Source organism: Musca vetustissima, unplaced genomic scaffold (assembly GCF_032173495.1).
Source record: "Musca vetustissima isolate MV318-11 ecotype Yass unplaced genomic scaffold, APGP_CSIRO_Mvet_v1 utg11391, whole genome shotgun sequence".
Lineage (NCBI taxonomy): Eukaryota > Metazoa > Arthropoda > Insecta > Diptera > Muscidae > Musca > Musca vetustissima.
The window spans coordinates 220,034-235,123 of NW_026877915.1; the positions used below are offsets into that span (position 1 = coordinate 220,034).

Here is a 15,090-nt window from a genome sequence, read left to right on the forward strand (position 1 = left end):
GTATCTACGCCTTTCCTTGTTCATCGGCATTATGTATAGTGTGTGGAGCCCCTAATGTTTAAAAAAAAGGGAATTTTAAAATGTCAAATAAATAAAAATATTCAGTCATATTTTCTATATCAAAAAATTAAAAAAAAATCACAAAATAATGAGCAGAAGCCTTGAACTCGTAAGCAGCTAATAAAATAAGAAAAATCGTTCTGTTTCAAAATAATCTTTGAAATTTTCTCCTCGCAGAATAAATCCCGTTCATCAACAGATTTCATTGGGCGCCATTCCACTCTACCATGGAAAGTGTTGTGGCCATTGATATTGGCGACAAATATGTGTGACCTCTTAGCTCTATGCCATTTGATGCCCAGCCATTCCCAGCACATTACCAGACCCTATATGCTGTCCCAATTTCGATTTAATAATAAAAAACAAAAATCTAAGTAAGGTGGTCCAAGCATAATTTCTACTTTAATATCGGAAACCATTAGTTGTTGTCATTGGTGGTTATGGCGCTTGTGACTAATGCATTTCCACAAAACATTGCACGGTATTTTACAAAACTAAAATAAAATTTCATCAAAAAAATAGATAAAATTATTTTTCACGATTTCAGCTTCCACATTGTTGTTTTTGATCATTTAATGTTCTTTGATTTTGATATAGCACCTGTCTTACATTAATATTGATACGAGAATCGTGTAAATAATTTTTAAACGGTAGCCAAAAGGCATCATCGGTTATCTGATGATATAGTAGTGGATCCATTCCCCATTCAAGGGCGGCTTGGGTTTCGGTACTCGTTATACACGGCACTTCGGTACGTAAACGTTTGGAGGGTTGTGTTGGTGGTTCTAGACTAGATTCTTTGGTGGTTTTTGACAACGGTTCGGTGAGATTGTTCCATGTTTCTTCTCTCGCCTTCATGACACGAGGTACAGCATGATAACAGAGACGTGATTCTCGAGACATGACCAGTACATCACCACTTTCAAGAAATAATGCTGTGGGTTTCTCTTCGCGTGTTTGCCCGCCAATTAGGAATATTGCTGTTTGACCGAAACTGAAATAAAAAAGAAAAAAGTGAATATTTTCTATTTTAAAAAAGTAGAAAAAATCGTTAAGTTCAGATTGGGAATTATGCTAAAACATTGAACATACCGAAAGAGAACTCCAAAAAGTTAATTAGAGCCAATTCGGTTGAATATTATCCAATAGCGATAATTTTTGGTATGAAGATTTGCCACCCAAAGAGTACTCCAATTATTAAATTAGAGCCAATTCGGTTGAAAAATGTGTTCAAAGTTCCCAATAATATGGTAGGGTTATATGGGGGCTTCCCGAATAAGTGATCCAATATTGATAATTTTTGGTACGAAAATTTATCAACCAATGAAAACTCTAAATATTAAATTAGAACCAATTCGGTTGAAAACACGTGTTCAAAATATCGAATAATGGGGGTTCCGCAATATGGGGCCTACCAAAACATGGACCAATATCGTCAATTTTTGGTAGAGATTTTATACCTAATAAGTAGCCAAAATGTCAAACTATAGCCAATTCGGTTGAAAAACGTGACCAAGCTCCCAAAATGTCGAAATTAGGGATGTATCGTTATATGGAGGCTTCCCGAAAAAATTATCCAATATTGATAATATTTGGTATGAAGGTTTGTCATTCAAATAAGAACTCCAAATATTATATTAGTGCCAATTCAGTTGAAAAAACAAGTGGTTCCGTTATATGGGGGCTACCCGGAAACATGGACCCATATCGTTAATTTTTGGTAGACATGTTTTCTGCCAAATAAGAGTATAAAATATTGAATTTCAGCCTATTTGGTTCAAAAATGTGGCCAAGCTCCCCAAAATATCGAAATTTAGGACTTATCGTATAGGGAGGCTCCCCGAAAAAAAGTTATCCAATATTGATAATTTTTGGTAGGGAGATTTGCTACCCAATGAGAATGCGTAATACCAAATTACAGCCAATTCGGTTGAAAACTTGACGAAAATATCGAATAATGAGGGAACCGTTGTAGGGGAGCTACTCTGAAACATGGGTCAATATTGATAATTTTTGGTAGAGAGATTTTGTACTCAAAAAGAATCCAAAATATCAAAATATAAGCAAATCGATTGAAAAACTTGGTCGAGCTCCCAAACATACCGAATAATTGGGATTTCGTTAATAGGTAGTTACCCTGAATCATGGGTCATAATTGATTGATTTTTAGTAGAAAGATTTGGTACTCACTGAGAACTCAAAATATCAAAACATTGGTAGCTATATTCCATTTTCAACATCATACATCCTAGGAGGCGCAACATTTCGAAGCTATATATTAAACATTGGGAGCTCTCATGTAATTCTAACGGACATATACTTTTATTCTTGGATTCCTGGTGAACATTTCAAGGTGTTGCAGACGGACTCATAAATTCAATATATAAACTCCACCTTTCGTGGAGGTAGCGATTAACAATGAAATTTTAAAGTCTTTACCTTATCGAAAACAATGGTGCCTCTAGATTTTGTTCTGAATGATCTGTGTGACCGGCCAGTGTTGTTCCAATGGGATAATAATTCACAATTGCTGCCTGCGCTTGATAGTTACTATAGCCCAGTACCGAGGCAAAGAAATTACTCAATTTAGCCAAATCTTCGGGGAATTTTGTGTGCATTTCCTCACTATAGACTTTTGTATCCCAATCGTGATGATAACCCAGTGTCGTCCATCTCATGGAGATTTTCATACGTCTCGCTTCATCTTTATCTTCACAATTTTGCAGTGAACACCACCAATCATCGAGCACTGATTTCTGAAATAATCTCTCATTTAAGTTGACACGATTCGGTGCCCTCGGATAGTCCTTTAAACTTCGTGCCATCCAATATCGTTGCCCTTGCGCTGTGAAAGCATGACGTATTACCAACAATCCTGGATGATTATTTAATGTAAACAATTTCCAATGATGTACCGGCTGCAGACCCAATGGCAATCCCAGTGAGGCTGTCTCTTCACAATCGTTTAGGTGGAATTCTTTAACCTGCAAAAAAGGTCGAATAATCATTATGTATTATTTTACAATATAGGCGACATGATCGGTTTTTGTTGTATTTCACTTGCAAGGAATATGCGAAGCAACTAGTATAGGAAAGACACAACTCGAATAAAGGAATATAAAAATAGATTTGCATGCAAGCAAAGTATTACCTCCTCATCGTTTTGTTGGCCACTGAAATTGATGACATCTTTAAAATCAGGTACAGGCCATTTAGATTTATAATATTTAAAGCTTTCCTTAAACATTGTTTCGATCCCTAAGGGCGGTATAGTTCCAGAAAGTCCAACCAATTTGTCCAATTCCGTTGTTGCGTTGAGGCGTACAGCTAAAGTGAATGAAATTGAACCAACCCAATTTAAATACGTTCCACCACACACTACTAATAGAAGTGGACATTGGAGAATGTCTGATAAACGATCAGATCTAAACAAAACGTGGAAACCACACATCAGTTTACGAATGTGGTGTAAAGCATAATTCCCAATTTCATTATGTTGTTTAGAAAGAGACATGACATGGAATGTCAATCAGCTGATCGAGGTATTTAAGTCGACTTTCCACTTATCGATTAATCGATTTTTTATTTAATGCGGTGTACACTGTGAGCAAGAAATTGGAACAAAAATTCTGCTAGGACCATCGATATTCCAAACATGGGTGGGGCCTTCATATGGGGCTTATGTCAGAACATGGGAAACCCACTCTTACTTATGGTATGTTCTCGTGCTGCAAGTATCTACAACTTTTTACTACGATAACTAATTTTCCTTTATGTTATCGAAGAAAATAGTAAAATCTAGTAGATTCTTGCAGTACGGGAACAGACCATTACTTAGCTGGCTTATGACAGAACGGCTGTTCCATAAGCTGAGCTTAAATAAAGATTTCCAGACGGGTCGTTCTTGTGCGTATCTCATCCAATTTGATAGACCATTTTTCGTGATGTTGTCTTCTACCTGATCTTTCCATCGGATTCAGGGCCTTCCCCATCTGCGTGAACCATCATTTCGCTCGCTTTTATATGCCTTTTGAGCTGGGACATCTTCATAGCTCATGATTCATTCGACGGTGATATTCACCATCGACGCAGATCGGTTCATAGATCTTCCGGGGAATTTTTCTCTGTCCGCTTTTTCACAGGCAGATTTTTATTTGGCCAATTTTTTGTTTTCTCTTTTGAAATTTTCGCTTGCTTTTCCATTAGCAAATTTTTCTTTGCCAAATTTGCGAATCAAAATACAAAAGAAAGAAAAAAACGCCAAAAGTGTTTGCATTTTGAAGACTTTTTTAATATTTTATTTTTTTTTATATTTTATTATATAAATTGCAAATATTAAAAATTAAATTTCACTTGCACAAATTAAAGCAACAGGTTTGTAAACAAAAGCCGGCTGTGTGTCAGTGAAGCGAATAGGTCCAAGAGGAAATGTCAATAAAATTGATTTCAACGAACAGAGCAAAGCAGAATTTGCGTGTACGGCAAATTCTGAACAGGCAAATTTTTGTTTTTCTTCCTCGCACCCCTCTCGCCTACAAACTCAGTATTTGCCAAATAAAAATTTGCCTGTGGAAAAGCAGACTCTCAAACACTCCAAGAGTTGCCATATCTGCTGTGCAAGTACCAATGATTCGGATCCATACAACATCACGGGTAATACCAGCGTCTCGTTGAGTGTGAGTTTGGTCTGGCGAGAGGTGGCCTTGTTTCTAAACTGCTTACTTAAACCATAGTAGCATCTGTTGGCCAACATTATTCTCCTTTGGATTTCAAAGCTGATGCTATAAGTTTTGTTTATGGCGTTACCGAGGTATATAAAATCGTCGACTGCTACAAAGCTGTAGCTTTCAAGTTCCACAGTCGGTCCGAGTCTATTGGACGTTTTGCGCGTTGATACCATCAGGTTTATCTTTTCGCACTGATATGGTCCAATAATGTCAATGACCATTGGCTTCAGTCGTTAACACAGCACGCTGGATAGCACTTTATGTGCTATCCAGCGTGCATTATACCATACTAACAACCAGGGACGTACGCAGGGGGGCGGCCCGGGGGGCCCGGCCCCCCCCCGAAATGAATTTTTTTCACAGTAAATTTATGTTTGCAACATCGAATTTTTCCATTTTGCACTACCGGGCCCCCCCCGAAATGATATCCTGTGTACGTTGCTGCTAACAACCCATGGTATAATAATAGAAGGTAACAGCAAGTGTTGTTGTACAAAAAAACGATACAAAAATCACATGGAAATTTGTTGTTGTAAGTTCTACTAGTGTCACCTCATTTGACAGAAAAATGTAAACAAACAAACAAATTATCATCAAATTATTTTTATTTTGAAAATGAAATATTTTTGAATCCTCAAAATAAAAATTGAAAAACATGAAATGTATATTTCTATCGCTTCCACATCTTTCCTATAATTGAGCCATTACCATATATATGTGTAACACATATGAAAATGCTGGGAATAGCGAGTGGTTCCTTGAAGAAAGATTTGCTTCCTCAAACTTTCCCAGCAGGCAGATTGATTAAATTGAATACGGGAGGACATTTAATAAAGAACAAATTCGAATTGAATGCGTTCCCAGTTTTCCTGTTGGGTGATTTTTAAAAACATAATTTGTCAAATTCATATTGACACTAGTTGGAATAAAATCAGCTGGGATTTGCTGTTACCTTTTATAATTGTACCATGCTAACAACCATTCATCCCTAACCTTTGGTCTGTTCCCGCACTGCAAGAATCTACTACTTTTTACTACGATAACGAAATTTCCTTATGTTATCGAAGAAAATAGTAAAATCTAGTAGATTCTTGCAGTACGGGAACAAACTCGATCATTTCCTCCGAGACTCATTCCCAAATGTATTTTGTTGGGCTTTCCACTATCCGCAACGGAGATGAATCCAATAGCATTCATCTCCGTTTTTTGTAATCTGGTATAAACATGACATAAGTTATTAATCAATAGATGTTATCGATAAAATTGCCATCGAATTGGTGTCACCTCTATTTGACATGTGTTTGTTTTGATACACTATTTCTTCTTCTGTTCCAAAAAGAATACGAAATTAAATTTATAAGTGAAATATTTCACATCTCAACATATCCAAAAATCAAAACACAACAAAATGTCTAATCGCGACTACGCCGAACTACGTAATGATGATAAATTCATCAACTGTGTGGAAAATTTCGATGCCAGTTTGGACAAAATTGAGGCAGACCTGCAACTGGCATGCGGTTTCAAGGATTACGATGAGCTGTCGACCCAGGAACGTGTAAAACTGGACAATTATTTGGCCTATTCCATAAATTCGTTGTATTGGATGTATGTCAAATTGCAGGGATTGGATCCAAATGAGGTAAGTGGAATTAATACACAGTTTGGGTATGAATCGAAATTCATGCAGACTTTGTATCTCTTTTTTCTCTAGCATGGTATAAAAAATGAGTTGTCGCGTGTGCGACAAACTATCTTGAGAGATAAACAAATCTATGAACGCAATACAATACGTCCCGTCTTGGATAAAGGTGCTGCCGGCCGTTTTATTAAACATGGTTTACACATACGTTATGACAAAGATGGCAAGCCGATACCAACGAATAATGATGCGTAGGATGATGATGATGATGATGATGATAACGATGTGTAGATGTAGTTATATATAGAATACTAATAATAAGAAATTGAACGGACTTTGAATACATAATTAAAATAACCATAGATTTCTTTTTATAGACAATAATAAAAGGAAAGGGAGGGTTTGTCAAAAAGAGTGCGAGAACAGGACGTTAAAAACTATTAAACAAAGTCCTGATAATTACCCTACCAATACTGGATGGAACAGCCCTACACCTCTCCATTGAGGCGAAGTACCTCGGCACAAGGAGAGGTCTCATGGCGCTCTATTCAAGCAAGAACTCTATAGGGAAAAGCTCTATTCAAGCAAGAACTCTATAGGCTGGAACAACAACTGTAGCGTTTTCAGTCAAATAATTATGGCGCAATGATCTTAGACCAGTGACTAAATATGTCGATAGTCAAGCGGACCCACAGGCTATAAATTCTACCGCTGCTCGAGAATGCAGAAATGTTTTGCTAGATATAAGTCTTTTTGTTAGACTTTGTTGCGTTCCCGGACATAATAGGGAATGAAATAGCTGACGAGTTTGTTCGTACTGGCTCGCAGTTAATCGACATACCATTTGAAAAAAAAATTGAATTCAATATCATAATAATGGAATGTCTGATTTGATCCAAACTTAGCAAATCGCAATATTTTTTCTAAACTAACATTAAATTCCCATCGCATATAAAGTGTTATCCAGCATGCTGTGTGAACGACTGAAGCCAATGACATTATTGGATTATACCAATACGGCTTCAGGCCTGGCAAATCCACCATTGATCAGATTTTCACTCTGCGCCAGTTCATGGAAAAAACCCACGGAAAACATATCGACACATTCCACCTATTCGCCGAATATGAAGAAACATTCGACAGCCCTATCCGTTCAGAGGTGTTTAAAGCCATGTTTGCATGGCATTCCTGCAAAATTAATACGGCTATGCAGAATAATTTTAACTTTTACAATATCAGCAGTTAAATTAGGAAAGGACCTCTCGGAGCCCTTCAATACCGAACAAGGGTTCAGACAAGGTGACAGTTTGTCGTGTGATATGCTCAACATTGCTGTCGAATGAACGAACCATGAGCTATACCATCTATTCTCAGATGGCCAACGACTACGTTGGCTGGGCCATCTTGTGAATATGAATGAAGATGCCTTAGCACAAAAGGGACATATGAAAGCGAGCCAAGTGATAGATCGCGCAGATGGGGAAAGCCACGAATCCGATGGAAAGGTCAAGAAGAAGAAGACAACATCTACGAAAATGGTCTTTCAAATTGGATGAGATGTGAACAAGACCGTTGCGCATGGAAATCTTTTTTAAGTTCGGAATATGGATCAACCGTTCTATCATCAAGTCAGTTAAGAAAGTACATTAAACTCTAAGATTAGGTCTATAGGGCAACCAAAGATGATAAACTCTTTGAAAAATATATACTTAATATAAAGCGAATAATAAAGCCTGTACTTTACTTCGTAGACCTCTGCAAACTATAGACTGGTGGGTGATGTCTTTAAAGATGGTCCTGGTAGCGATGTTCTGACTCGTGTGTATATTAATGATCACTACACACCTGCAGCTGCAAACCTCAGTTCAATATGTGCTAAACTTCGCCGACTAAATGTTATCTCAAAATTTAGGATTTTAAATGGAGACAAAGTTTTGGCTGAAATAACCGACTCTAGTGGCGCCAAGATGAAGAGAGATACTAATTATTGTAGCTCGCTGCTACAGCAATCTAACTCATCGTCCGTTTAGCAAGAACGTATGTCTAACTATTATGATCTCATTACCTTTTTTTACATGATCAGCTGTGTAATAGTATTTTAAAAAGTATTTTAGATATTAAAAGATGTATTCATATGAAATGTTAATAATTTTTTTATTAATAGTATATTTCGTTTGGCCTCCCACCGCTTACTCCTTTAATCAATATGATGTCTTCTAATGGTAACTTAGGTCCTATAGTTAGTAGTAACGCGTATATTAAGTCTGTTTTATTACCTTTCCAAAATCAATTAAAAATATCTCATTGGAACTGTAGAAGCCTCAAGCCTTCGCTGAAAATCAATGAAATTAGGACTATTCTTAAAGATAATGTTTTGGATATTATTGCCGTGTCAGAAACTTGGATGTCACCAGACATATCTGATGCAGTAATATCTATTCCAGGGTACAGAATATTACGCAACGATCGCATGATTCCAAATAGGGGTGGAGGTGTCGCTATCTATATATCAAATGGACTCCGTTCGGAAGCAGTTTTTTCAGTTTCTGTGCACAGTTGTGAATCTCTCTTTGTTCGGTTGGAAGTCAATAACTCTTACATTTTATTTGGTGTTGTGTATTTACCATCTGGTAACTTAGATGATTTTGAATGTTACCACCATGACCTATTTTCACGTTATTCTAATATTATTACTGTTGGCGACTTTAATTGTAACGTATTTAATGCACAGAAATCTGACATGCTTCGCTCGCTGTGTTCTCGTTTTGATCTGTCTGTTGTTCATAATTCGAAGCCCACACATTTTGACTTAAGAAGTAGATCAACATCGCTTATTGATTTTGTACTAGTTAGTGACATATCCTTGATAACTTTTTCTGATCAAGTTCAATCCCCTGCGATCTCTGATCATTCTTTAATATTTGCCTCTCTGGATTGTAACTATAGAAGACAAATGGATTTGATTGAATACCGAAATTTTGCTGGAGTTGATTGGGATAGCATGATGGTATTTCTGAATGAATATGATTATGATAATATTTACAATTCAATTGATGTTGAGTCTAAATATGTACAATTTTCTAATCTCTTAAGTAGTTTATTCTCGTTTGTACCCATTGTAAGAAAATCAGTTAATCTTCGTGATGATAAGTGGATTGATTCAAGGGAAATTAGGTTTGCGAAGTCACTCAGAGATTTGGCATATACTGCATTTCAGCATGATAAAACTGAGTTGAACTGGAAGACATATTGCCGCTATCGAAACAAAGCCAAAGGTGTTATGCGAAAAGCACGTAGGAATCATTTTTGCAAAATTTTTAAAGATATTGACTCGTCTGAAATGTGGAGATTTTTAAGAAATGCTGGCTGTGTTGGTGGTGATGATTTTAAATTTGATATTGATCCCAATGAGCTTAATACTTTTTTTGTAGGTGACTCAAATTCTAATGATATGATTACAATTGACCCTGAAATGGACTACAACGATCGTTTTTCTTTTACTTGTGTTAATGAGGTTGACGTATTTTCTGCCTTAACTAAGGTTAGATCCAAGTCTTTGGGGGTAGATTGTATTCCAATATCGTTCATTAAACTTGTGTTTCCTTATATATCTAATATTTTCACTGATTTGATTAATTGTATATTAATGACTTCTTCTTTCCCGCAAGCTTGGAAAATTTTTAAAGATATTGACTCGTCTGAAATGTTGAGATTTTTAAGAAATGCTGGCTGTGTTGGTGGTGATGATTTTAAATTTGATATTGATCCCAATGAGCTTAATACTTTTTTTGTAGGTGACTCAAATTCTAATCATATGATTACAATTGACCCTGAAATGGACTACAACGATCGTTTTTCTTTTACTTGTGTTAATGAGGTTGACGTATTTTCTGCCTTAACTAAGGTTAGATCCAAGTCTTTGGGGGTAGATTGTATTCCAATATCGTTCATTAAACTTGTGTTTCCTTATATATCTAATATTTTCACTGATTTGATTAATTGTATATTAATGACTTCTTCTTTCCCGCAAGCTTGGAAATGCGCACGCGTCGTACCAATACCAAAAACTAGGAACATAAGTGGACCTGAAGATTTTCGCCCCATTTCTATTCTTCCAGCTGTCTCTAAAATCATTGAACATATTATTAAGGACCAAATGTTACAGCACTGTTCCAACCAAATTTGTGACTCTCAGTTTGCTTTTCGAGCAGGGCATAGTACAACGCATTTACTTCTAAGTTTAACAGATCACGTTCGAGAGAATATCAATATAGGAAAATTCAGTGTTCTGGTTTCACTTGACCTATCTAAGGCATTTAATTCCATCAACTTCAAGCGTTTGATTCATAAGCTCCTACATGAATATAGATTTTCTAATTCTGCATGCACACTCATTCTTTCGTACCTGAGCAATAGAACCCAGTTTGTGGCCTATAATGGTCTTCAATCAGATTTGTTGACTCTTCACTCTGGAGTCCCGCAGGGTTCCGTTTTAGGACCCTTGTTGTTTATTCTTTATGTGAATGACCTACCTGCCTACACTGATTTTGCAGAATGTAAAACGTTTATGTTTGCTGACGACATTTTTTTGCTATTTAGTGGTCAGCCTTCCTTTCATCAAATATGTCAAAGCAACATAAACAACTGTCTTCGGAGTGTGGAAGGATGGACTTGTAATAATTCGTTATCTATTAATTCGTCTAAGAGCAAAGCAGTAATGTTTCGGCCGTCGATTCGTGCTTGCCCTCAATTTGATATATATCTTTAGAATGATAGAATATAACTCTTAGACAGGCTGAAATGCCTAGGTGTAGTTATAGACAGTGAACTTTCATTCAAATACCATATTGATTCACTTTATGGTAAGGTTATGTCATCTTTGCGTAAAATCTACGCTTGTAACATATATCTACCCATTCGTATCAAAAATAGAGTTGGTCATGCGTTGTTAATGTCTCATATTAACTATTGTTTGGAAGTCTTTTCAGGTACCGTGGGTATTTACTTAGATAGACTCAAGAGACTTGTTAACACCATTGCTCGTTTTGTACATAACATCCCTAGAAGGAACCATGTATCTGAGTACGTTAAGAAGTTTCTTAAATGTTCTTTTAATGCATAAATTGACCTTCGCAATTTGTCATTATTTTATAAGATGGTCAAAAACAGGAAACCTACATCGTTATATAGATCGTTTGACTTCTCCCACTCTTCTAGGAATCCCCAAATATTTATACCTAGAATTTGGAAAAATATTTTTTGTCGATCGTTTTTAGTTCGTATAGCTCGTAGCTGGAACGTATTACCTTTAGAGCTACGAGTTTTTTCACATTCAAATAACATGTTCAAGCTAAAACTAATTGAATTGTATAATGCCTAAAAAAGAGTTATTAATTTTTGTATTGTGGTTACTGCTACCTAGGACTATTATTGCGTTATTGTTGTATATATATACCTTCTTTTTTAATGGTTGGAGGCCATACCTAATACTGAACCCAAACTTTATCTCATCAATTAATATATTAATTTTTATATATACATGATTTTTATACTCAGATGTTATTATATTATAGTGTAAATTTTTGGCCTTAAAGGCTTTGTATTACATGAATGAATTAAATAAAAAAAAATAAAATAAATATCTGTCGCAACACTGACTGACTGTTTTAATTAAAAAAAACGGCGCATATTTTAATATAACGTATAAAAAACAGTGAGGAAAGTAGTGAGGTCGGACTGGACCGACTATATGATACCCTTTACCACTTTGGGTATATTGTACATATGTATCCTTACAATTGCATGTCAATGTTCCCTCGAAGAAACATACTCATGCCTTGATACACGCTATTCGGTACGTCGCACTGTTAAAAATTTAATCTCAGTCAGACACCCGTTTGAAACACATATGGTAGCTAGCTACATCTGCACTAATTTCAACACAACGCAATAATGTCATTCAAGTCTCAATCGGAATCTAAATCGATGTTCCCGAAACATACCACACGCCATTCTAGACTCAATTCATGCAAATCGAAGGATATATAGGGATTTTGCTGCACCATTTACATAAAATCGGAGCAAAGTATTTTTGTGGAGCTATACCGAAATTTGAACCGATTTTCCCGAAACTTAGTAAACATCATTCTAGGCTTAATTCAGTACGCTGTGCCAAATTTCGTGAACATCGAAAGATATTTAGGGACTTTGATGCACCATTTACCTTGAATCGGACGATTATATATATGGGTGCTATATGTAAATCTTAACATGATATATAGGAAATATAGGGATTTTGCTGCACCATTTACACAAAATCGGAGGAAAGTATATATGGGAGCTATACCGAAATCTAAACCGATTTTCCCGAAACTTAGCACACATCATTCTAGGCTTAATTCAGTACGCTGTGTTAAATTTCGTGCATATTGAAAGATATTTAGGGACTTTGGTGCACCATTTACTCGGACGAAAATATATATTGGAGCTATATCTAAATCGACTTTTCCCAATTTTAATAGGATTTGTCCTTGAACCAAATAAATGAGCTGAGCTAAATTTCATCCAATTCGATTCATAAATGCTACCTGTACTTTGTTTACAATTTAACATGGACAGACAGACGGACGGATGGACGGTCATGCATAAATCGACTTAGAAAGTGATTCTATGCATATTCTCAAGTGGAACCATGGGTCTATCTCGTTTCCTTTCGCCTGTTACAAACATATGCACAAAGACATAATACCCTGTACCACAGCGTGGTGAAGGGTATACAAATAAAATAAGTCAAGGGGCCGAAATGGTTACCTCTTGCCTTGCGGATGTCCATTTATTTTCAGAGTTTTAAAATAATAACCATATTGCTAAAACATTTAAACTGAATGGGAAATTTAAGGGTCATAGCGAAACTTTGGATGTCCATATTTTTGCATGTATGGGTTATTAACATGTCCCCTAGGTATACATGAGGAAAAAATTTCAAAATGATCCGCGACCGTTCTTTGAACTTAACTGAAACCAAAAATCTAGTCCCTTACTTTTTGTTTTGTTGTTTCACTTGCTTTTCGATTCGAAGAGATTTTGAAGAGAAAACATTTAAACTGAATGGGAAATTTAAGGGTCATAGCGAAACTTTGGATGTCCATATATTTGCATGTATGGGTTATTAACATGTCCCCTAGGTATACATGAGGAAAAAATTTCAAAATGATCCGCGACCGTTCTTTAAACTTAACTGAAACCAAAAATCTAGTCCCGTACTTTTGTGTTTTGTTGTTTCACTTGCTTTTCGATTCGAAGAGATTTTGAAGAGAAAACATTTAAACTGAATGGGAAATTTAAGGGTCATAGCGAAACTTTGGATGTCCATATTTTTGCATGTATGGGTTATTAACATGTCCCCTAGGTATACATGAGGAAAAAATTTCAAAATGATCCGCGACCGTTCTTTGAACTTAACTGAAACCAAAAATCTAGTCCCGTACTTTTGTGTTTTGTTGTTTCACTTGCTTTTCGATTCGAAGAGATTTTGAAGAGAAAACATTTAAACTGAATGGGAAATTTAAGGGTCATAGCGAAACTTTGGATGTCCATATATTTGCATGTATGGGTTATTAACATGCCCCCTAGGTATACATGAGGTAAAAATTTCAAAATGATCCGCGACAGTTCTTTGAACTTTACTGAAACCAAAAATCTAGTCCCGTACTTTAGTGTTTTGTTGTTTCACTTGCTTTTTGATTCGAAGAGATTTTGTGCATAGTGCGTATAGTAGATACAATTCTTATTATAGAATTGAAATGAAGAACATTTTTAAAATGTCGTTCATTGTCCCCAACCGACAGAAAAAAACTTTCACTTTTTATGACCTTTTTTCACAATGTAACAAAAAAACACAACACATTTTACATCGCTCTATACTGTAGAGTATACAGATGATGGTGCCAGCAGAAATTTTCTTTATTTCGGGATACCACCCGGCATGATGTAAAATTAATAAATGAAAACGAAATTATATGGGTTCCAATGATACACAATACACACTATGTGTGTAGGTATTTACCCTGCAGTGAGGTGCAAATGATTAGGGGGGTGTGTTTTGTTTTTTTTTTTTTTTTGCCGCTGCTGCTGCTGTTCGTGGTACATGCCTACATATACATTTGTGTACAAATGTGCTTGCTGGCAATATGACTTGTTTGTTTTTATGACGAATAACAACGGCTAGCGGTCGAACTGGAAGGTGACCTTTTGCCTTTGGAGTTTTAGAAATAAACAAACAAATAAGAATTTTAATCAAATGAAAATATATTTTCACAATATGACACAACATCATTTCTGCATGTTGGTACAATAACTTGGGACCAGTTAAAGGGCCCAGGGTTTTGAAATTTTTACCATAGGTACTTTCTTACTTAGCTGGCTTGTGACAGAAAGGTTGTTTCATAACCCGAGCTTAAAAAAAATGTCAAAGCACGTCAGTCTTGTGCGCATCTCATTCAATTTGAAAGACCATGTTCCAAGATGTTGTCTTCTACTTGATCTTTCCATCGGATTCGTGGCCTTCGCTTTCTGCGAGAAACATCACTTGGCTCGCTTTTATATGCCTTTTGAGTGGGGGAATTCTCATCCATTCTCACAACATGGCCTAGCCAAGGTAGT

General features: G+C 36.1%; 2 protein-coding genes across 2 annotated transcripts; one reads left to right on the forward strand and one right to left on the reverse strand.

Annotated features, from left to right (window-relative positions):
• Positions 1–603: 603 nt before the first annotated feature.
• Positions 604–3,314, reverse strand: LOC133322625 (nucleic acid dioxygenase ALKBH1). Its single transcript, XM_061531591.1, has 3 exons — positions 3,212–3,314; positions 2,500–3,044; positions 604–1,054 (listed from the first exon to the last, which is right to left on the reverse strand). The coding sequence occupies exons 1-3, from the start codon at positions 3,305–3,307 to the stop codon at positions 604–606; spliced, it is 1,092 nt and encodes a 363-aa protein (XP_061387575.1). The 5' UTR covers positions 3,308–3,314.
• A 2,881-nt stretch (positions 3,315–6,195) lies between these two features.
• On the forward strand, positions 6,196–6,684 carry LOC133322626 (nuclear nucleic acid-binding protein C1D-like). The gene is made up of 2 exons (XM_061531592.1): positions 6,196–6,429; positions 6,502–6,684. Exons 1-2 carry the CDS (start codon positions 6,196–6,198, stop codon positions 6,682–6,684), a joined length of 417 nt encoding a protein of 138 aa, XP_061387576.1.
• The last annotated feature ends 8,406 nt before the right edge of the window (positions 6,685–15,090 follow it).

Excerpts from the sequence above, each read along its gene's own strand:
- LOC133322626 (XM_061531592.1), top strand. The coding sequence starts at position 6,196 with ATGTCTAATCGCGACTACGCCGAACTACGTAATGATGATAAATTCATC. Across the intron at positions 6,430-6,501 it reads AGGGATTGGATCCAAATGAG|CATGGTATAAAAAATGAGTT; the intron begins GTAAGTGGAATT and ends TTTTTTCTCTAG.
- LOC133322625 (XM_061531591.1), bottom strand. The coding sequence starts at position 3,307 with ATGTTTAAGGAAAGCTTTAAATATTATAAATCTAAATGGCCTGTACCT. Across the intron at positions 3,045-3,211 it reads GCCAACAAAACGATGAGGAG|GTTAAAGAATTCCACCTAAA; the intron begins GTAATACTTTGC and ends CCTTTTTTGCAG. Across the intron at positions 1,055-2,499 it reads GCACCATTGTTTTCGATAAG|TTTCGGTCAAACAGCAATAT; the intron begins GTAAAGACTTTA and ends TTTTTATTTCAG.